Below are 22816 nucleotides of genomic sequence, written 5' to 3'. Positions count from 1 at the left end.
CATTCAGCCCTAAGAAAGGTGTTATGATCTTTCCATAGCCATTGTTTCTACCTATGTAGCCAGAAAATTTGTCCTTGCCTTTTGGGAGCCACCCAAGCAAGTCTGCAACAATATATCCTATGTAAATGCAGAGCAGGCAGAAACAGACCCTTCCCAGACAGCAGTGTTGCATTCCTTGCTGAGCTTGAATAGATAAACTAGACAGTTGGATCAAATCCTGTTTAACAAAAAAAACCCAAACCCTCATCAGTGAAATTCTGTTGGGAGGGAAGGTGTACTAACGGTACAAAGTGTCTGGTCAGGGAAAGCTGGATGTAGTAGAAGAAGGAAATATGATTTCAGCAGAGCAAGGGGAAAAGGTGAATCAGGGGTAAGTTGAGAGTCGGTCTCTCCTCAGGGCCACAGCTGTGTATGAGCCCAGCGCTGCCTCTGACTCAGCTCCAGGCAGGGCAGAGGGAGCCCCAGGTGCCCAACACTGAAACGGACGCCGTTGCCCTTGTTTCCCTGTGCAGCTCCCAGCAGACAGGATGGGATGTGCTGGTGGGGATGCACCTGCAAAGCCCTGATACCCCCAGTGCAAGGTGGCAGCTTCCGTGGGCAGCAAAACAGCCCAGCCATGCTGCCTTTATTGCGGTCCTCATCCTTCCAAACACGGCACGAGCCCTTAATTTAATTGTGGGACTATTTCTGCACCATTTCTGGTGGGCACATGGGGCAGGGGGACAGAAGACATGTGAATTAGCCTTTATGGGGCATGTGATGGGGAAGTGGTGAGGGTCCCAGCTTCAGCTGGCAACAAAAACACCTGCACAAGGGCTTGGTATGTCCAGACAGGGCTCCAAAGGTGGCCCAGAGGGTGATTTGGTTGGGTCAGGCCTCTGTTTGTCCTGAGTAGGAAGACAGCCAGTGTTGGTCTTTGTTAGACACACCAACCTCTCTCTCCTCACCGGGCAGCCTGAATCACTCATCGCTATCCTAAAGTTGAGCGCTGTAGATAGAGCACCTAAATTAATCTCAAACCCCAGAATGGACTGTCTGGACTATGGTCCTAAGGCCCTACAGAGGGTAGACGTCAGACTATGATTTCTCATTACAAAGACCAAGTCCAAGGTGGGGCTTAAGACCTACCCTGGTGAAGCAGCTGTGAAGCAGAGCCTCCATAGGCAGCAGTGCTGGCCAGACCATGGACAGGATCATTACACTTGCTCTGTGCCTCATGCAGGTGAGCTGCAGCAGCCCATCTTTATCCCTCTCCAATGTCTTCTGGAACCAGGCAACCTGAAGGCAGCCAAGCAGCTCCTTCCCTCTTACCGTTGCTGTACCTCGGGGTCCCCAAAAGTGCTGGGTACTACCTTAGGGAGGAGAGGCCAGCTGGGGGCAAATGGGAATACGAGGAATGTAGCGAGAAGCAGACCATGTGTCTGCTTGCTCCTTTATCACCCTCTGCTTTATGACATGCCCAAATGGCTCCAGGCAAATGCTCTCTCTTCTCCTAGCTTTGATAACAGACCCTTTCATCTTTGTCACCAGAGACAGTCGGGTCCTACGTGCAATTCATGTGCTCAGGTCTCTCAGATGGGCTGAAACAGAAGTCTGCTTCATAGACACTGCCAGGCTTAAAAGAGCACAACAGCCAGACAGGCGGAGTCTGCCTGCCTCCCTTCCGTAGGCAGGCCTTGCAAAGACCTCAGCCAGAGAGGAGGGAGCCTCCCAGAGCCCCCAAAATACAAGTGGGGGATGTGTGTAGGAGGGTTCCTGACAAAAACCCTGCAGAAGCAGATGTACTTATGCTGAGGAAGACTTTGCCTGTCTCTTCTCTATCCCTATTAACAACCAATTTCCCCATCATCACCCAGTCTGTGGTCTCTCAGTCCCGGGAGCCAAGCACAGGGCAGCTGCACGGCTGCAGGGCTTGCAGCAGATGGGCTGTTTTAGTGCGATGCTGAAGGCAGCAAGAGAGCAGGAATAAGCAGCTGAGGTCACATATTCTTCCTGTTGAACTGAAGACACCACTCAAAATCTGTTCTCTGCCCTCCTCCTCTGCCTGACCTGAGGAGACGTGAGAGGTCAATGTTTCGGGCCTGGGAAGTGGTTTGCTGCAGGAAGGCTGTTAGAGTAGGCTGTGTTCCCAGCTTTGAGGCATGATATATTATAGCAAGAGACTCCTTTCCTATTTCATTCCCAGCTGTACTTTCACCAGAAAACTTCCAGGGGACTGGCTGAGACAGTGATACTCCCAACCTGGATCTGCAAACTCCTTCAATTCAAGCGCTGAGGTGCCTGTCATCCCTACAGAGCTCTCTTTGGAAGAGGCATTCACTCCTGGAAGTAAAGGTGATGACTGGCACTTGTTGAGCATTTCAATACATGTTACAAAATTATGTCTGGCTGAAGTTCAAGAACAGATAGGGATGGTTGCACAAGTAGCGTAAGAGAGTTGTGCACTCTGGCCCCCCAGTCTTTATCCTATCAGAACACCCAGGAGAGTCTCCAGATGTGCACCTGGAACGTCCAACTTCAGTCACCACTGATGAAATAGTTAATGGTCCACTGAAAGAACAGAAGAGTGACCTGGGAGTGCTAAAGAAGTAGCTGGATATGCACTGAGAGCTCCCATTTCCTCCTAAGTGTCTGTTAAGTTTTGTATCTAGCAATTTCAGGGTCTGAATAATTGATGCAACACCTGATGTCTCAGGAGATGATCAGGTTGCAATATCCTTCCAGCTACTCAACTTTGTGCAAGGCTGCTGCTGTGAGCCAGGTCTGAATGGAAAGATGCCTTCCTGAAAGTCTGGAAGAAGACAGGGGGGATCACATCTTTCCACCAGATGAGTAACAGTGACTTAAATCATGTGAGCAGGAGCAAAGATGATCTGTGGGTATTCAGGGCATCTGTAAATGAATTGGTGTCTGACAACCTTGCCAACAAATTTGTGCAGGAATGTGGTCAGATGACTGGTAAAACAGAAGAGGAGGACTTTTGAAGAAGGCAACATTTCAGTGGCTGTCTGCACTGGGAACTTGATTCAGTGATGCACTTTCAGCAAGGGGCAAGGAAAGGTGAGGATCAGTGCACCCAGATTCAAGGTACTAAGCCTGCGTCAACACTAAGATGCGTTATCCATGGAATAAAAATGGCATATAGCCAATCCACATCTAAATACCTTTCCCTCCTCTCCATGTCTTCTTCAGCTTTACATGCCAAGCTCTTTGGCTTAGGGATGATTCAGTCCCCCATCTGCAAGCTGTGTCAAGTGTGCTGTTGGTGCTCTTTGTAAGTAAACATCCAATGAAGGTGTAGGCACATAGTATTTACTGAGCTCCAGCAAGAATAACTGAAGAGAGTTCTCTGCCCTTGGTTATGCAGGAAGTTTGATTAGATAATGTATTGGTCCCATTTGGTCTTAACAATCTTTAAATCTATGGCTGTAATCCAAAGTTCACTGAAGTCTTTAGAAAAACAATGACTTCAACAGTCTTTAGTTCAGAGCCACTGTATTGAACCTACAGATCTTGAATGAGACATTACAAATATGTGGTTATCTTGCCAGGTATTTATAATCCTTGCTCATGATCATGGTACTTGTCTAACTTCCCCAAAAAACAAGTAGATGCTACCAGAAGAGATGACAGTCTGTCCAAAGAGTCCATACTGTGGACCACAGGAAGGTGCTGGATATCTGCACAAAGCATTAGTCAAATACACATCTGTTGATGGGGGAACGAGTAAAGCCAAGAACCCATCTGAATAAGTGGAAAAAGAAAAGAGTATTAAAAAAATCGAATACCTTTTTTTTCATTACAAACTGTTCACTTAACTCTAACTGCAACTTGTTTTCAATAACATAGGGGGAAGTGAATCATACTGATTAGGAAAATCAGCCTGGCCTCAATCAATCCAGTGATGTAACCTCTACCATGTAGAGTTTTTGCACCGTAGATAACAACATGGATTTTGTGAACAATGCATTTGTATATAAGGCAAACTTTATATATCCAACAGAATGCAGCTACCTCCAGGGTGCCACGTGTATAACTGTGTGCAATAGCAGGGTGCTGTGTTCATAAATGAGGCTTGGGTAGGAAGGAGGGAGCTATGATGTTGAATCTTACAAAAAGGATGTCGTCATGGTTCAAATTGCTTTTACATTGATATCGCTAGTACCTGACAGCTCTGACTACTGTCACTTGTCAGGAACACGATGCAGCCACATGGCATCCATGCTAACACTGGCACCTATGTGTGATCATCCACCACAACCTCTCAGATACACCTTTGCACTGGGCTGCATTATCTGAGCTGAAGAAGTAAAGATGCAATTTAGTTTGGCGGGCCTTCCAGATCTGTGTTTCCTTCTCAGCAGGAGGGCATCAGTGGTGACACCAGCAGCCTAAGCAGCCTGCTAACAACCCAGTTACCTCTGTGAAACAGCTTGTGGCTTTCTTGAACTTGGATGCTGCAGCAAGTGATCCGATCAGGTCTCATTGTTTCTAGTGACTCAGAACCAAAATACCTCTTAATCAATTCCAAGCACTGTTCCTCACAGTATCTTAGATTAGACTAGTTCAGTTGGAAGGGACCTACAGCCATCATCTAGTCCAACTGCCTGACCATTTCAATCACCTCTCTAGGAAGCCTGTTCCAGCATCTGACCACCCTCTCAGTAAAGAAATGTCTCGTAATATCTAGTCTGATCCTCCCTTGATTGCAGCTTCGAACTATTCCCATGCATCTTGTCACTGGATACCAGGGAGAAGAGATGAGCACCTCCCTCTCCACTCCCCCTCAAGAAGCAATGAGTAGTTGACCATTTCGTTGTAAATTTTCCTTCCTGATTACATACAGGCTAGATTTAGCTGGGGCGGTCAGACAAGGTCTGTATGGGCACTAAGCCGGAACAACAGCACCTTTAACTCTCCATGAGTTTCATAGATGCTGGACACATAGCAGAAAATAAGCCTGTTCCCTGATTTCTGGGAGAGGAACTGGCAAAGGTAAGACCATGACACTGCTGGTGCAGAAAGGAGACGCAAAGTACCAAAACTGCAAGCCAAGAGCAGGGTTTTCAGACATTGCATTCAATCAGGCCCAGCTCTTGAAGCCCAGGACCTGCCAGTTTCACTACAGGAAACAGCTGAACAGTCCCATTGTGGGAGGTACCCCAGGGCAAGGAGGGGTCTTTGTCTTCTCCCCTCTCTGAGGCTGTATCTTGTCATAAGCCTGCATGTAGTTAAAAAGATAGCAAATATAGTTTGAAAAGGGTCTACCAGTAAGCTCACAAATCAGAAGGACGCTAAAAAAAATGCTGCCTGTGTACATCCGACATCACTGCTTGCATGTAGGTACCCCTGTGAGAAGGTAAACTCTTTGACCCAAGTGTTTTCCCCATAAGCACAGTCACCGGCTCATGAGATAGGAAGCGATAGCGTTAGCAATCACTGTGTACCACAGGGACCACAATGGCCATGCAAAAAGCTACGTCCATGTGACTGAAACTTCCTCATTCCTCTGAGTGACCTTCCTCCTGCTGTTTGACCATGAAGGGATCTTCTGCTGCAGGGTCTCTGAGAGCATCCAGCAGCAGGCAGGAGGCCATGCAGATCTTAACCTGGCTACCACTGAGCTAGGAGATGTGACAGAGAGGTGGCAGGGGAGCAGGCCATCAGGAACACTGCACCAAGCTGTCCCCTCAAAGCATCCTCCTCCTAGGCAGACCCTGGGAAGAGAGGAAGAAGAGTCTGATGGCTGAAGCAAGGACTTGAGGATCTCGTCTCAGTTGACTCACCAAACCAACGGGACAAAGAGGCTTTTTCAGCTTGGCAACTGGTCACTGCCTGCTGTGGCCAGCTTCCTCTCCTTAAGAAAGTGAGCAATTCCTCGTTTGATATATTTGCACCTGCCACAAGCAAGACAGTGCCTGCTGGAAACTGGATTTCTTCCTCTGCCCCTGATTTTTATGTTTGGGCTGGCAGGATTGCAGGGCAACATGAATGCTCGCTCTGGAGGGGGCCCGAGGAAGGAAAATCGATGACCAAATAACTCCAGAAGAATGGGAATCGCCTCCAGGGAACTCCCCTTCACTCTGCTCTCTCATCGGCTGAGAGATATTCAACATCACCCTGCTCTGCCAGTTGCTGAATATTTTATACCACGGCTACAAAGGCTCCATTTGTATTCTGTTTCTCTCTTTCGTCATATCTATTATAAACGAGTAGTGTCTGGGAACTCTCCCAGGGAAGATTTGCCTGGATGGCTATGGATATTTTATAGTCAAATTGTGAGAGTAAACCAGCTTTCAAGTTCTGCAGAGGGGGGAAAAAGGTAATAAAAGGGTTATTAAAAAAATAAATAAATGTCGAGATTTTATATGGCTTCTTTTCATAGTGACAGAGCTTCGGTTTGCTCCAGGATGGAGCTGGAGCTGCTCAGAGAGGCTTGGGCTGGGAGATGTCCTCTTGCTGGCACTGTCTGCCAACAGCGGCAATCTCATACTCTCTTGCTGAGTGGCTGGCTCAGCAAGAGAGTATCTGGCTGGCATCTGGCATGGCGGGATGGGGCTGGCACTAGGCGAGCCAGAGGCTGGGGCTGTGTCTGCAGGCATTGGGGACAGCTGGCTATATGGGAAACAATTTGGATGTGGCCCCAGGGTTGCAGCCGCCCCATCTTTACCTTCATATTGTTGCATATGTGATACAGCTAGAAGGCCAAGGTCTGTCTCCTCATTTGAGAGGAGAAGTCCCAGAGAGGAGCCCTGTACCTAAGAGGGGACACCCTCCTCCAAGCCAGGGCTAAAGAGGAAAGTGTCAATGAGCTGAAGAAGCATGGTTTGCCCTCAGGCAGGCTGCCACTTCCCCAAGGGACTCTGAGAGGACTTCAGCCACCAAGGGCATCAAGCCTGGCACCACCCGAACAAACTAAAGCTTTCTGACAGGGTCTCACAACCTTCGCACCAGCAAAACCAGCCACGTGCTTTAGAAATGCAGATTGAGCTATTAGTCCTGCTTGTGAAACAGAGTGTGTCCCAAACGCGGGTTCATTCGTGCGTGTGCAGGGATGAGGACTATGCCAGAGTGCTGCCAGCGTGGCAGTAAGGAAAAAGACCAAGTAGTGTAGGAATTAGTAAGTAGCATAGTTGGAATGATGAAACCTGGACAATTTCAGGATTAGCAGGCATTCTGATTTTTCCTGGAGAGGTCTCAGCTTCATCCTGGTGCCCTGATATGTAGAAGAGAAGACAAAACGATTACAGAACATCGTGACTGGCCCTGAAAGAAACTCCAGAGTAGAGAGTAGACACAAGGTACTGAATTTCAATTTGCAGACAGGTATATTGTGGGTTCGCTAGACCAAGTCACATATTCCACAGGCCAAGAGAAAAGAACTTTTTCTCATTTCTTTCCCTCTCATTCCCTGACTCTATTTAGTCAGTCTAATTTTAAAATAATTTATTTGCTCTCAGCTCAGCAGCACTCACCCTAGAAAATCTATCCACCTCGCACAAGTTTATCAGCCCCTTTGTGCAACAAGGGGGAAATGGGAAGCAGGCAGGGGCAGCGGCATTGAGTATGAAAGGAAAAATCCACAAATATAAGAGGCGCCTGAAGTAGAAAGAATAGAAAAATGCACTTAGTGGCTTTCTTAGGTCTTGGGAGTAACTGTGTCTTTTGCTCTGGGCAAGTTGTGGGTGGAGCAAATGAATAAAGAGTTAAAATGCTAAAAGCCAAAACCCTGTAATGAATTGATTCCCTGGCATGTCCAGTTCACCCCATTTCCAGACAGACGACCACATGAGAGCTGTCAAACAGAGCTCTCTTCCTAAAGTGAACAAAAGTGAATGGGCTTTTACTTTCCCTGTGAAATGAACTTGGAAATAGTACACATAGCTGTATTCCTAAACAAATCAAGAGAGGCCTCCTCCCTCCACATCTTGTTTCCTTCTAAGTCTCCCACCAGTCTGGGCCACCTTTTGTTGCAATCGCCAAGGATGAGATCCCTTTCAAAGATGCCAGAAGACGTCCAGGAATTAGGCAGCAAGGCTGACTAACCACAACGGGCAGCTGCAGGCAACAAGGGGGCTTGCCAGCCAGCATTAACAGCTGGACTCTGTCAGCGAAGCAAGACCAGCAGGTCCAGGAAAACCTGCTGTGAATCAGCACTGGTTCCAGCTCTGCCTGAGCAACCTGCGGCCGCCAGCCTGAAGACAGCACGGAGCAGCCTGTCTGTGGGGGAATACAGGTGTGTGCAAACACTTCCCACCTTGCCGGACTCTGAGCGCAGACAGCAAGTATGAGCCCTCAGAGCAAAGACAGAGATGGAGACCTGCTCTGTGACCCGCAGCTCAGCCCTTACCTCCTGGCACCCAGAGGGTCAGGGTCTCAGCCTTGCCCCCACTGAGAGAAGGAGATCCCAGAATTTGCAGGTTAACCTCTCTGCTGTGCAACACATCTGCAGAGACGTGATGGCCAGATCCAAGAGCACGCTCCCTCCCAATGACATCAACGGTGCCATGGCACAGAGCTGTTAATTAACCCCGTTTATTGAAGGGCGGACACTTTCCTGCCTGGGCCCTGATTTTTCAGTCAGGCTGCAGTCCAGCAGGTGATTAATAACCCAGCGTGCTGTGGGAAGAGTGCATCTATTATTCAAATTAATGAAATTATAATCAAGAGGTGACGAATTAGCAATTGCTCCTTGACTGGATATGGAAACTTATTAGTGTGCCAGGCACTTCTGGGGTGCTCACTGCACTCGTAGGCTTATGGTTAGAGTGGAGGGAGTCAGGCAGAGCAGACAGCCCCTCAGCACAGCTGAGGGAACATGCGTCCTGCTCACCCCAGAATAGCTGCAGCCACTAAAGAGCCCTCCGGTCCCACAAAGCCCCTCCATCTCCATCTCCTCTCTGACAGACCGGTGTCCTGCCGCCTGGAGCAAGGTGGCTGTGGCCATGAGCAAGGGAAATGTGTGTACACGGGGGTACAATACTCTTTTTTTTGTGGAGGGTAGGGAGCCTTATGCTAGAGGAGGAGTGAGCCAGAGGGGAACAGGTGATGGTTACCTGCAAGATACAGCGTCGAGGATGGGCTGCAAGAGCCTCACAGCCCTGACACTGCTGGGGTGTGGGTAAGGGACGAGTATCTGAAAGCAACAGCCCACTCTGGTGCTTTGAGGACTGATGCTGGCTGCAGGCACAGCTGGAGGAGCAGAGGCTGGAGGTCTTCCCTGACAGCCTGCGCTAGGCTGGGGTTACCCTTCCTCGGAGGGTACTCACCGATGTGCTTCCCGTACATGTGGTAGTAGAAGGAGACACAGTAATACTTGGCAGTGATGTTGTAGACGGGGCTGATGAGCCGGGCTTTGTCTCCTGTCACCCGGGGTCGGGATGCCTCGATGAACATGTAATAACCTACAGAACGAGAGGGAAAGGTGGGGAAAGGCAGCAAGCACTGGGTCTCCCTCCCTGCAAGCAATGGGATGCCAGGGCTGGGGAGACGGCTCCTCCTCCGAGAGACATGGCCTGGCTCTTCCCATTTGCTCCACACCCACTGTGATCCTGGCCAGAGACACTTGCAGGATGTTGGCAATGTCTCCCTTTGCCTCTGCAGTGTTTAGGGGAGAGTGCGAGAGACAGGCATCAGCAGACCCGCTGCACACGCATGCAGCAGATGAGTCCCTGAACATGCACGCACACATCTGCCTGGGTGCAAAAAGGAGCCTCTCTCCTGCCGCACCAGCAGCCCCAGAGCTGACTGCACTGCGTAAGGAGAAAACCAGAAAGAGGAGGGAGAAACCATGCCAGCCCAATTTCTCTGCCTCAAGTAGAGGCAGAGAGGATTCAGTATATCTGGCCTAAACAACATTGTTATCTAAAGAGAACAATACCAAAGTAGTTGTTAACAACCCGGGGAGGAACAGATTAGCTATTTAATTTGTTGGCACGGTTTTCAATGCTCAATCAGGCTGGTGTACTGAACATTAATGGGAAAAGCCATTTCCTTAGCTGGCATTTCCCATTTTTTCAGAGTTCAAAGATTTGTGCTTGCATACGAATTTACTTTCCTGAGAAAGGGGAAAGTAACATCCAGCTAAAATGGGAGCATGTACTCCATGCACAACGGTGTGAACAATACACAACACCAGTCTCCTCCAGCAAGAGGTGAGGCACTTGCTGTCACCCCACAGGCATTTTCTGCTTGGGGTCTCATGCTCCTGCTTGGTACTAAGGAGATCTGTTTATCTCCCTGAGACTTTCTTTGAGTAAACAGCTGGCTAAAACCAGCAGTAACTCATTTCTAGGTGTGAGAGATGTTCTCCTACTTGTTTATCCTTTTTTGAGTTCCAAACAAGCATCAAATGGGACAAAGGCATTAGGCAGCAGGCAATTAGCTGGTAACAAGAACTAATGTTCACGCTATTCCCTTAAACAAAGTCGTGGGTGTTTTAATTGTGTGTTTAATGTCAATCAGTAACATGCAAATTAACTGCCTGCTCCCTGCACCCCGTGTGGAAGAGACGCGTGTTGTGTGGAAAGCAGATGACCACTCCACCAGCTCCCAGAGCTGCAGGACTTCTGACAAGCCAGAAGAAACCCAGAGGTGTGCCTACCCTCTGGCGTACCGCTGATGTCCGTGGGGGGCCCTGTGTTGACAGTGCGCTTGGGGTTCTGGGTCAGGGCATTCTGCCGGGTCCAGTCAAAGTTGTCCATCTTGTCTTGCATGAAGCCACAGATCTTCTCATCCTCAAAGCGGCAGGTGTTATCTGTGGGGAAGGGAAGGGGCTGGTCAGTCATGGCTTTTCAAACCTCCTCCCCAAGGCTGCCTGAGTGCTTGCAAAGCTGCGCGGCACTGCTACACCATCACCGCGTCTCCGTGTCAAGCTGGGGATGCATGGGCAGCCCTCGACCTCAGAAGGAGGTTGAAAAGGAACATATCTGTAATTAGTATGATCATGGAAGGGTTAATCTAGGTTGATGGATGTGGTGGTCTGGCGAAATGCAAGAAGGCTATGAGAGCTGGAGAGAAAGAGATTCTGCTGCGAGGTCTGAGGGGGCAAATGTAGAGGAGGGTAAAAAGAGCACTGAAGGCAAACAGGCCACAGGGCTTTTAAACCAGAACAACTTGATGGTAGAACAATTTTGCCAGGAGAGAGGATAAAGCACCAGCAGATGACCCCTCTTTGGGCTATATATTAAACTAAACTATGGTACACATGAAAAAAATCAGCTGTGGAGAAGAGGTCAGCTCAGCGCTACAAATGTGTCATTCAGCTAGAGTACATCCAATTTATACCAGTGAAAAGGCACATTTGGTATTGCAGCTCTTGCTGGTTCCCCTAACAAAATAAGTCACGTAGGTAAAAGATTTTTATGTAGGATCAACCGCATGTGCAATAGGGCTCGATGTTAGTACTACCAAGAGACAGTCACACCCTACAGCAATATTGTAAGACAGGTGAAAAATCTTGTGCGTAGACATAACCCAATATGGACTTGCAGAGATTGGAATGAATTGGACTTGATCAGGCTGAAGATAGCAATGTTTGTGGTAAACATTTGTTTGTTGAGCTACAAAAACAAAGGCTGAGAAGCAGCTTTGCACTGCTGAAACGGTAGGAGAGAGATGGAGAAAACAGGCAGAAGAGAAAGAGAAAACAGGTTCAAGATCCAATGTGAAAACTGCTTTGTGCTCTGAAAGGTCCCTGGGCAGAAACCAGAGCTGGAGAACGGGCCAAGAGTGGGATCTCAGACCTTGCGAGTGGTGCAGACACAGTAAGCACAGATCTCTTTAACCTTCTGCCTTTATATAAGAGCAAGGATGTGTGCTACAAAACTGAGATAAAGTACTTAAAAGCCATGAAAGAACACACAGAATGGAAAACAAGGCTCTTGCTAAGGGCTTGGTATGTGCTAGAAACCTCATCCGTGGCATGCTGGTGCAAGACTCAACTTTTGGGAGTTTATTGCCGATGCTGTTCCTGTTACCATGCCCAAATGAAGAGAAGCCTAAATGCCTACTTGGGTTCCTGCATGCCTGTATCTTCAGTGGTGGCTTGCTCTGGTTCCTGGGCAGAAGACTCTCTGTCCTAGCATGGGCAGGACACGTAGGGCAGAGCAGAGTCAGCAACCTAATGGACTGGGTGCCAAGGACGGGATGGGCAAGGGAAGCTTTCTGCAATGCCAGGGCCAAAAGCTCCAGATGTGGTATGTTGTGAGGGTATGATGCAGACCAAAATCTGCCATCTTGTACCAGAGAGAAGAGACCACCCATGAAATGAACAGCATCTTGACTCTGAGATGCTGCACCTCTCGGTTCCCACCCTGCAGCTAAGGCCCTCTCCATCCCCTCCCATTTGGAAATAAAAATGACTGTTGTCCAAACAGACATCGAAAGCCTGCAGACCCTTGTGGTAGGGAAATGGGGTCTCCATGCTGTTGTTCCCCCTTCTTGCCTGTGTCTCTCCAGCATCCCACCAAAGCAGTGAGAAGAGAAGCAGCAGCATCCTGCTGTGGCCCACAAAAAGGTCTTCACCACCACAAGTTTGGCACTGGGCTGCAAACCACGGGCTTGGTTCACGGACCAGGGCAGCTGGGTTTTCTGTAAGCTCAGCAGGAAACGCGGCTCCTGCGAGCTGAGCACAACCATCGGGAGCTCGGCTGGGTTGGCCACTTAACTGCTTATTAACCTTGGCTAAGTGCTTTCCATTCAATCCGCTCATTTCTAATTAGCATCCTAATCCAAATTAGCCACTGCTCCAAAGTGCCAAGCACAAGGGGCCACATGGCAGCAGCAGCTGGAGGAGGAGGGAGGAGTGAGGAGTGGACGATGGGGCAGATGCATGTGGGATCTGAGGCAGGGCAACTGTGTGACCTTTCATCCCCAGCACAAGGAGATGGAGGGGGAAAAGGATGAGAAAGCAGCTTTTAAGGGTCCTTCCCCAGCCCTCGTGGCTGAGAGGAGGGAGTCTGTGGCTGCATCAGACACACACTGGTCCCTAGAGGAAGAACAGGAGCCCACAAGCTTCCTGATATCTTCCTGATATTGCTGGGTTGGTTCAACACCCCAGCTTCTCTCTGTCGGACCAAAGACAAACATCTGCATGGCTCCAGCTCACAGGTTGCCAGCTGCAGTTAGAAGAGACAAGTTTTCTTTTACAGTGGCATTACCCACACAGCAGGATCCACCATGATAGTCCTCTTGCAATCAAAGGGACCAGGATGGTTTGCACCCCTGCCCCTGTTGTGCATGTGGACATTCAGAGGAGAAAGGTGACAACCTTCTCTAGCACAAAATTCCCTTAACAGGGAGTACCAGGTAGAAAGCAGAGTTGAACTCTGTAACACAGAGGCCAGCCAGGCAACTGCTCAGCAGGTAGCAAACCCATAAAGGACGAGGTTCAGAAACTAAAGGAGAGGCAGATTAAGGAGAAAGTCCAAGCTCAGGTGGAGATCAGAGAAAGCTGTGCAAGGCAAGAGGACTGAGAACCATATTTCCAGCTTAGCACCAAGGCCTGGTCATGCCAGCTGATGGACTACTGTGCCTAATTTGTAAGAAGTCCTCATGCTCATGGGATGAGACTGCTCAGAGAAGAAGCCTCCAAAGCTTGGAGAGAGCTCTTTTAATGCCAAAAGAGGGCCCGGACTCCATCCTCTCCTCTCACTCAGATGCAGCTACTTCCAGAAGGCAACACTTCCAGCAGAGAGCATAAAACAGAGAAAGGTCCTACGCACCACAGATACCACAACATGATCAGTTTTAGGCACAACATCATTTGCTGTGCGGGAGTTTATAACTGCAGCATATTGCCTCTGCTTAGCTTGGGATCTCAAGGCACTTTGCAACAACTAATGAGCAAGGCTTTTTAAGATCTCCATGAGGTAGCAATGCCTCTTTCTACATATCTCCTGCATTACACGTGCGGAAACAGATACACAGAAGTATAGAGAGACACGTTTAAGGTCACAGCAGGCAGTGCCAAAGCTAGAAACAGAACCCAAGTGCTCTGACTCCTGGTCCTTTGATTTAGAACAAACCACAGGAAGGGAAAGATCTGGTGTTTCTCCGAGCTAGAAGTGGAGGTGCCCAGAATAACTACGAGATGTTCGGTGTGGTTTGGGACATGGCCAGCACGTCACCTCTGGACAGTTATCAGCAAGGCTCACTAGCAGAAACTTGGCAGATCCAGCTGAAAAGAAAACCTTTAAATGACCTGCTTTGTCTCAGAGGCCATAGTGGTGATCTAACTGTTGACCTCAGCTGTGTGAAGCAAACCTTCCAGACTCACACCATCTGCCAGGGATCCTGGCTCAGCACTGCAGTGCAAAGGAAGCTTCCTGTTTAAAAATTAAACTGTGGATTTAAATATTGAACACAGAAGTTGTTCTCTGGATTGTTAGAGGTGAGGTGGAGGCAGCAAGGGAGCTGGTTCCTCAAAGGCTGGAGTTAGCACTGTCTTCACCAAACAGATTTCCTTGGCAGGCTTTGCAGTGGCGGCAGCTCAAAGTGCAGGGATGTTTGCTCCCGGTTACAGACACCTCCCTGCATTCCCAGGGGAGAGACCCTCTGCTGTGGCTATTAGCATTTCTTGTTGCTTTGCCTTCTTGAGAAACATAATGGAGGTTTTCATTTCAAGTCCTTAGGGGGAAGCCATCCCTGGTCCTGAAATTCTGGCTGCCAGATGAATCAAAAAAATAATAATCCTATTCTAGCTGCAGACTATGGGTGAATAGCAGATGGAGTGCTCTTGAATAAAATTGCCTTCATCATTTAGCAGTGGGCTGGTGACTGAAACTGGCTTGGAGCATAAAGGACCACACTCCGAGCCTCAGCTCTGTTGCAGACCTGCTGCGTGACCCACAGGCCGTCACTTTCTCTCTGGAGATCAGTTTCCCCATCTAGAAGATGAAGACAATGAAAACTGCATTGCGACTTCAAAGTATTTTGGGATCTAATAAACAGCATTTAACAGTCTTTTCCATAGTAAGTTTCTAAAGCATTTATAATGAGTAAGGGAAGAAAGCTTCACAATACTGTAACCGGTTGGGTCATACTGGATTGTCATCTGCTGTCACATCTCCATCTGCAACAAGGGGATAACGTGGCCCAGACAATCCTACTTGCCATCCTGATACAAGGAATTGGTGGCAGTCACATTTTTTAACCTTTGCATTACACACACTCCTGAGGAATGGGCACAGATTTGAGGAATCCAACTCTGAACACCAGGCTCATATCTCATTCGCACATGTTCATACTGGGGCAACAAGCTCAGATTCCTCTGGACTATGAGGCGCTATCAGAGACAGGACACACAAGCACTAGACAGTAAGCAATGAGCCAGAGTAATCTACAACAACCAGTATTTGGTACTGATCACCACCCACTGTACTTGTCTGTGATCCCAAACCATTTTAGCACCACACACAGACAGACTGTAGATATATGAGAAATGGTGTTGCTGCTCTGGAAGGGCAAGGCACACTGGCCAAGAGAAAAAAAAACCTCAACAATCCCATATGCTTCTTAACGCCCTCATCGCCAAGGTTGTAAGGCTACATCTGCTAGAACCAGAGAAACTAAACCATCCACTGCTGGTGAGCTGGAACAGCTTGTGGGGCAGCACTGCAGAGTTTGGGATAGAAAGCAGAGGCTATATCCCAAATGAAATTGCAGGGGAGAGGCAAGAGGACAGAGCAGATTCCTCAGCACTGGAATTTAGTTATGACATTAAAATGGTCAGTTATTCTAAGAGATCTTTAAGGTAATATCTTTGAATTAAGATAATTCTAAGACAGTTTTTTAAAGAAAATTTCTGGTATTTAGAATCAGATTGATTTTTAAGAGTTATGATCAGTCTTATTGCTAACCTCTAAATATTTGAAATCCTCAATGTCCTTCGTTCACTTCCTCTGCTTTTACTTTGCTTTTGCTTTATAACCCCGGTACCAGGCTCTGTAACCACGCCACATGCATGCCTGCCCCAATGTCATTAACATCTTATTAGGCTGAGAGAGAAAATGCATGAAGAAATAATTGTATTAAGTGACTCTCAGAGTTTGTAAATTAATCACCATTGTGCATGCCCTTGGATCTCGCTGCCAGAGGCATTAATCATGTAATCTTTGCCTTTCACTTGAGAGTTTGCTCCCAGAATGTGGCTGGGCAGCCTAGCGTGAGGATACCTTTACAATCCTGTACCAGACCTTTTCCCTGGGGGTGAAGGTAGCAGGGGAAGTGGGAAAATAAGAGGTAGTAGCAGGGATTTCCGTGTTACTGGGATGAGAGTCTGGAGACTGAGCTGTGGCCCAGAGACAGAGCCAAGAGCCTTTGGCCTTATGTCTTACTGGCAGCAGATCTGAAAGGAAGGAGCATCTCGGAAAGTACGTGTGGTAGGTGCAACTCTCAGCAGTCGATCTCAAGACATAAACACATGGGCAAGACTCTGCTGACTGGCCTAGAGGTCCCAACATCCAGCACAGGCTGGGCAACTTGTATCAAAGAGAAACCCTAAGTGTTGGGTTTACTGCATGAAAATACAAGCGTGGATCACTTATCCTCCACCACAGGCAAATTTCATGCCATTGTTCTGGTCTCAATCAAGCTGCCAAAGCAACTCCAGGTGAGCAGTCTGAAGGCTCATTTTGCAAAGACTCCATGAGATTGATACAATCAGGACCAAAGTTGCTCTGGCTTTGCCAGTGATTTATGTAGTGCAGAAGCAAGTTGCAAAAGGTCAGATTTTGTCACTTCCTCCTGAGGGCTGGGGTGCGTTGTCTCCCTCAGTGAGTGCTGAGGGACACATTCTGGAGTGGGTCCCTGGAAATAAGCTCAGTGTCTCCCAAGGAATCTTCTACGGAGAATGTTTAAAGAGGATCAGAAAATGGGCAAAAGCAAAGCAAAGGGAATCAGGAATTAGAGCCACAAAATCCCTCTGACTCTGTAAGAAGCTTCTGCTCTCAGGCAGAGTATGGTTCATCAAACCATCCTCAGATTGTGAACCTGCAAGAGTGAATGCCTTGTGGCTGCCCTAACAAGATAACCCCATACCCTGATTCCTGGCTGCTGTGGCCTAATCCTGGCTTTTCCTTCCCACTGCTACCCTGCAGTGCAGCAGGAGCACTTGCCTACACACATACAGAGTAACAGGTAAAAAGACTGAATGCTGACTCAGCAGCTGGAAACAGGGAGAAAGAAACAGCTACTTGGAATCACCTGCTCCTCATGGACCACCAGCAAGTAGCCTACCTAGTTCTGCCCAAGAGCTTTGCTTGTGCTTATATCCAACAATCAAAGCAAAGGGACTTTGTTTCATCTCCTGAAAATCACTCTACCACTACTTCCAGCACTCTAGAAATTCTCTTTTACACTCGATGGGCACCATCGCGTTCTTGTTAAAGACCATCGTTCTGAGACGTTGTGTATTCTACTCTCAAAATCAATGGGAACCCTGGGTGCCCAATAAAGACGGGCCTGCATCTTGGCAGGAATGGCCAGAAGGTACATAAGCAAGGAAACAGCGATGACACTGGAGGGAAAGAAGAAAGGGACTGTGCTCAAAGGGTTTGCAAGAAGAACCAGATCCGAGCTGGAGAATGCTCCATACCAACCTGCCAAGATGTCAGGTGCTACCTTTCCTTTCCAGAAGAGGATGGGGGGATACACATTCCTCTAACACAGATATTTTGGGGAACATTTAATAACCTGCTGGACACAGATTGCTAGTGTCAGGGGGAGGGTGGGTTCAAGATCACAGTTACAGAGATATCAGGCGTGAGTGGGAGGCACACCTCTGGTGTATATCTCCTGGTAATAACTCAAGGTACAACAAATGGCATTACTTACTGGAAGCATGAGTTTATGCAATTTCATCCTCTTTTGGGGAAAAAGATTTGGCAAAGTCAGCTGTGTATTCCAGTTGTTTGACTTTCCTGATCTGCTGGAGCACTCGACAAATATGCATTACATTCAAAACATAAATACAAAGGTCTTGCTGCTTACCTGTTGGGTTGGGATAGTTGATTGCTGGAAGAGGAAAGAGAAAAATAAGTCAGAACAGCTAGTACTCCCTCAAATCGCAACTCTCAATCAAAGTGAAAATAAAACAAACACATCAAGAAAGGTCATAGATGCACAAATCTCCTAGCAGCATCTCTGTGAAACAGCAGTGCTCAGTGTCTGCCTTGCTGACCGAACAAGATGCTGACTCTCTGACTGAAGCAGCAAGAGACCTTAAGAAAACTTCGCCTAAGGGGTGAGCACAGGGGAACCCTTCTGGCAAGCCAAGCAGTTTCTTTCTGGAGCATCCACTGGGATAGCACCCACTTAAGACACCAAAGCTTGGTATCTAGGAGGGACATCAAAACACTTTGAGACACTGTGGAAGTTTGAGACTACAGGTATGCTGGGGACACCAGACACGCTGTCACTCCACAAGACAAAAAGGTTGTGTGAAATCATGCAAACACAGGAGGAGGGGAATCTGTACTTTCTGCTGAAATACAGGGTCCAAACTCCTGAGGGGGGTAAAGAAATCATAGAGTTGTGGGAATGGGCAGAGCTGTGAGCTGTTGTGATGCTGAAGAGAGAATCATCATGAATTTATATCAATAGGATGATCGGGGATTCAGAGTATTGGACAGAGCAAAAGGTTTACTAGCAACCAATCGGGAAAGGAACTGTGCATTTAGCTCCAGAAAGAACTGAAGCCCCCTGAAATCCTCTTACTTTTATGGGCATGTGGCTAATACGGAGTTTCCAGTGGCTGTCCTCTAACATATGCCACTGTGGCATGGGAGGCTGCAGCATGCCTTGGCTGGGGACTGCAGTTTTGGGGCTCTGCTGCCCACAAAGCAGAGAGAGTGAGTCACAGCTGCTGAGTGGAGGATGAGTGGAGACTGGCCCTCAGAGGTCCCTACCTATTGCTCTGGTAACAGCCAAAATATGGCCAAACGTGATAGCACTGTGCCATCAAAACTCCATAGAGCAGAGAGATCCACCCAAGGGTCACAGGAGACAACGTTTATGCGTGCTCATGTCCCTAAGCCTGAGGCTCGGACCTGCTCTCGCAGTCAGGACCGAGAAGGAGACACCTACGTTCCATGTACCGGATGATGCGGGCAGCCATATCTCCAGCTCCAAAGCTGGTGACGGGCGTCAGGCGAACTTCATAGCTTTGAGGCACTTTCAGGTTGGACAAGATGTGCTCCAGCAACAGGCCTTTCTCCATTTTCTGCACAGGAATGAAGGTTTGGATAGTGTTTCTCTGAGCCAGCTGCACAGAAAAAGAACCCACAGTGTTATGAAAATCTTGAAACTGGAAACCTGAGGGATCCTACCCACCATCTAATACCCCATTTCTCATCTTACTATACAGACAAGTACACCTGGTTTATCAATGAGATCTTCATGCAGAACTGGTTTGAAAATTCCCACTCCTGGTACAGAACGGTGATCGGGAGCCTGAGCTCTCCCTGAAGGGAAGCCTTGAGGTCCTCCTAACGGCAGGGACAACTCTTCACTGGAACAGGTTGCCCAGAGAGGTGGTGGATGCCCCATCCCTGGAAACATTCAAGGCCAGGTTGGACGGGGCTCTGAGCAACCTGATCTGGTTAGAGATGTCCCTGCTCCTGGCACCAGAGTTGGACTAGATGACCTTTAAAGGTCCCTGCCAACCCAAACCGTCCTAGGATTCTATTATAACTATGGGTCCTGGAGCAACTGTCGGAACCAGTGTCTTCAAGAGGGAAGGAATGAACCCAACTTACCTCCATTGGTGCACTAAGGTCCTGTGCACACACACTATGGTATGTTGCCAAGATACCCTTTGGTTCACAATTGCTGCTGCAAAATTAATTCATCTGCTGCCTGAGCTGTGTGGCATTTCATGTGGTGCCTTGCTGGGACCTGCCTACTACAGGATCCACCCTTGAATTCTAGCTCACGCAGACCAGAGCAAGAGGTGTAGTTCAAGTCAGTGTCCTCTGGAGTCACCCATAGTCTCCCTTTTTCTCTGCTGCCCACTGATGAAGGAGCTGAATCATGCTTGCTGAACATTGTTCAGTCTGCTAAGGCAGCCGGGAAGTTTCAAGAAAATAATGGAAAAATATCGTTGTCAAAATCTCCACCACTAAAAATGATGAATTATGTGTCAGTGAAAGTTCCCTGCCACGGTCATGCTTGCTTGGTGGGGGAAGGACAAGAACAAGGATTGCACTGTGAAGACACAGTTTCCTGCCTGTTGCTACGCAGTGCCTGAATTCTTGTGGCAAGCTTTGGTCTTGATATGTTATTCGGGATGGTGGTCCTGGTAAAAATACCTTTGGCAGGGCTTTCCATGGCCCAGCATTCACTATCTCAGACACTAAAATTCCCCCTGCCTTTGATATATCCTCTAGGCTGACAGGTTTCATTGTAAAGGCAATTCTCCTGATAGGCAGGCTTGGTGTTCGTCATTAACCACAAAGTTACAGGATGACAGGTACAGGGATGCAAGGAGGAAGCTTTACAGCAAATCTGTCAGTGTGGAGAGTGCGAGGCAAGAAAAAGGAGTGAGAGCACAACAGGAGCGAAGGCCATCAGCAACGCAGGGCAGGGGAGCAATGCAGATGTGGCGCTTGGTAAAAACAGGCACATGCAACCCCTCCTCTGCCTGCCTCCAGCCCTAATGTATATAACTGTATGTTCAAACTCAGAAGCAGTGGCTGCCACTGGAGAGCTTCCTGGTCCAGAGCCCATGGCCAGGACCTACCTCTGCACCTGAGTTGATCTGCCCGCAGTTTGGACAGTGCTCCCAAGCAAAGGGGAAGGGCTGCACCAGATCCTGCCATGGTACTGTGTTGGGGCAGGGACCAGCCCCTGGGGATCCATGGTTGCACATGGTTCTCACAGTGAACAACAACTTTGTACCCACCTTACAGATTGTACCTAAAAGAGACCTTTGTATCCAAACAGATCTGGGTGCAAGTTGCTTGAGGAACTGCTTTCTGCACCCTCCTCCTCCTCCCTCAGGCAAGATGGGTCAAAGGGCCAGGAACTGCTCCAATGCCTTCACCCAGCTCGGTGCCTTCCCGCAAGGCATCCGACAGCAGTCCCAGCTGGCAGGACCAGGGCAGTGCCTCTGGGGACTCAGCATGAACTTGGCACCTAGGTGCTGCCAGGATCCATTCGTATCAACAACGTTCCATCTTCATGCACGCAAAAGCTGGGTGCGGATCCAGCTGGTGTGCCTACCGCTCAGCCCTGCCATCTGCACTGCCGCCCTGCCAAGTAAGAGTGGAGCCGGCTCCTGGTGGCAGCGACCTCGCCTGGGATCATTAGCACCAGACCCCCAATGATGTGGGAGGAGAGGGTCACAAGCCAGAATCAGGAGGCTGGAGCGGTATGGCTCCTGGCATGGGGCTGTTTGGGGAGCAGACCCTGGCTGAGGGGGCTGGCGGCAGCTCCTCCCTGCAGACTGCTGTGATCCAGGGTGCTGGGAAGGCAGCCAGCAAATAGGAGGAGGTCAGGAGCCATTTCCCTCGTCTAGACATAACCTTTAGAAAAGAACCAAAATGGAGAGTTGGAGAGAAGCCTGAGGGTGAGAGTCAGACAGTGCAAATTCCACCTCAGCTGGGAGTTAGGTGGAATTCAGGTATCTAAAGCCTCTGAGAGCAATGTCAAATCGCTTGCTCTCCCACATCACCTAATCCAGGACAAACTGAAAAATGAGCCTCCAGTCTGGACTGCAAAGCTCTAGATCCCCCAGTCGAGTCTCTCCTCATGGGCACATGCGTTTAACCAAATAAATACCTGGCTGCCACCCAGGTTTGGCTGTGAAACAGAAATTAATAGATGTACATATGCCCCCTGGGTTGCAATTGTCCTGCTTCCCAGGAGAGACCTGGATCACTAGGAAACGGGAAAGGCACAGCCACGGCCCAGCACTACCTCCTCTTGGACCGTAGGGGAAAAATTTTGTGAGGGTCTCTTCCCTCCACCAAATACTTCAGACCCAACTCTTCTCTCAGCCTATATTCAACCTGCAACTTGGACACGTACAACATCTGTCTGTCCTCTGCACATCCTTACAACCGTCCCTACAGTCCTGGCACCCTGATGGAACTGGCCTGGGATGTCCTTGGAAAGACTGGCTCTTCTGGGTGAAAAGGAGCATGGGCCAAACGTCTCCCCCTGGGCTAGCTGCAGCCATCAGGAGAAAGGGCCAGGTGCACCGCCAGCACGGTTTAAAGGCCATGAAATCAGTACAAGGGAGAGAAAGGGGACAGCTCCAGTCAGCTGGAGCTCTCTGCACATGGAGCTGGTGCCGGCTTGTGGTCACTAGCACAGGTCCAGCAGACAAGAGATATTAAGGCCAAGGTCTGGCTCTGCCTCCCCCTCCCTAACCGTCCTTTGTCTCCTTGATTGCCAGCAGCAGGTCTGTGCAGCGCTGCATGCATCAGTCCAGCAGGAACTCATTTTTTAATCCTCAGCTTCAATTGCCCGCTGTTGCCTTTGCTCTCCTGCTTCGTGTGCGCTCTTCTCCCATGCTACCCTGGTATCTTATAGAATCATAGAATGATTAGGGTTGGAAAGGACCTTCAAAGGTCATCTAGTCCAACCCCCCTGCAAGGAGCAGGGACATCCCCAACCAGATCAGGTTGCTCAGAGCTTCATCCAGCCTGGCCTTGAACGTTTCCAGGGATGGGGCTTCCACCACCTTTCTGAGCAACCTGTTCCAGTGTTCTATAACTCGCATTGTAAAAAAAAATCTTCTTCCCTCCACTCCTTCCTCAGCCTCCTCCAATATAAAGCTCCAGCTTAATATTGCTGCGGTGCAGTTAATAAA

The 22816-nt window shown here is 48.8% G+C and overlaps 1 protein-coding gene across 2 annotated transcripts in view; it reads right to left on the bottom strand.

Moving 5' to 3' along the window:
* MDGA1 (MAM domain containing glycosylphosphatidylinositol anchor 1) overlaps window positions 1-22816 on the bottom strand; it is a 141969-nt gene that overhangs the window by 11627 nt on the left and 107526 nt on the right. The window contains exons 11-14 of one of the 2 annotated variants that reach the window (XM_086744311.1): window positions 19087-19264; window positions 17992-18015; window positions 10604-10756; window positions 9270-9404 (exon numbers count right to left, since the gene is read on the bottom strand). In XM_086744311.1, the coding sequence (XP_086600437.1) occupies window positions 9270-9404; window positions 10604-10756; window positions 17992-18015; window positions 19087-19264 (490 nt within the window). The remainder of the gene's footprint in view (window positions 1-9269; window positions 9405-10603; window positions 10757-17991; window positions 18016-19086; window positions 19265-22816) is intronic. The other variant, XM_086744312.1, reaches the window with a different exon arrangement.

Source organism: Chlamydotis macqueenii, chromosome 3, assembly GCF_036417535.1.
Source record: "Chlamydotis macqueenii isolate bChlMac1 chromosome 3, bChlMac1.mat, whole genome shotgun sequence".
Classification (NCBI taxonomy): Eukaryota; Metazoa; Chordata; class Aves; order Otidiformes; family Otididae; genus Chlamydotis; species Chlamydotis macqueenii.
The sequence above is the reverse complement of the archived record's forward strand: the minus strand, read 5'-3'. Positions and strand labels throughout refer to the sequence as shown.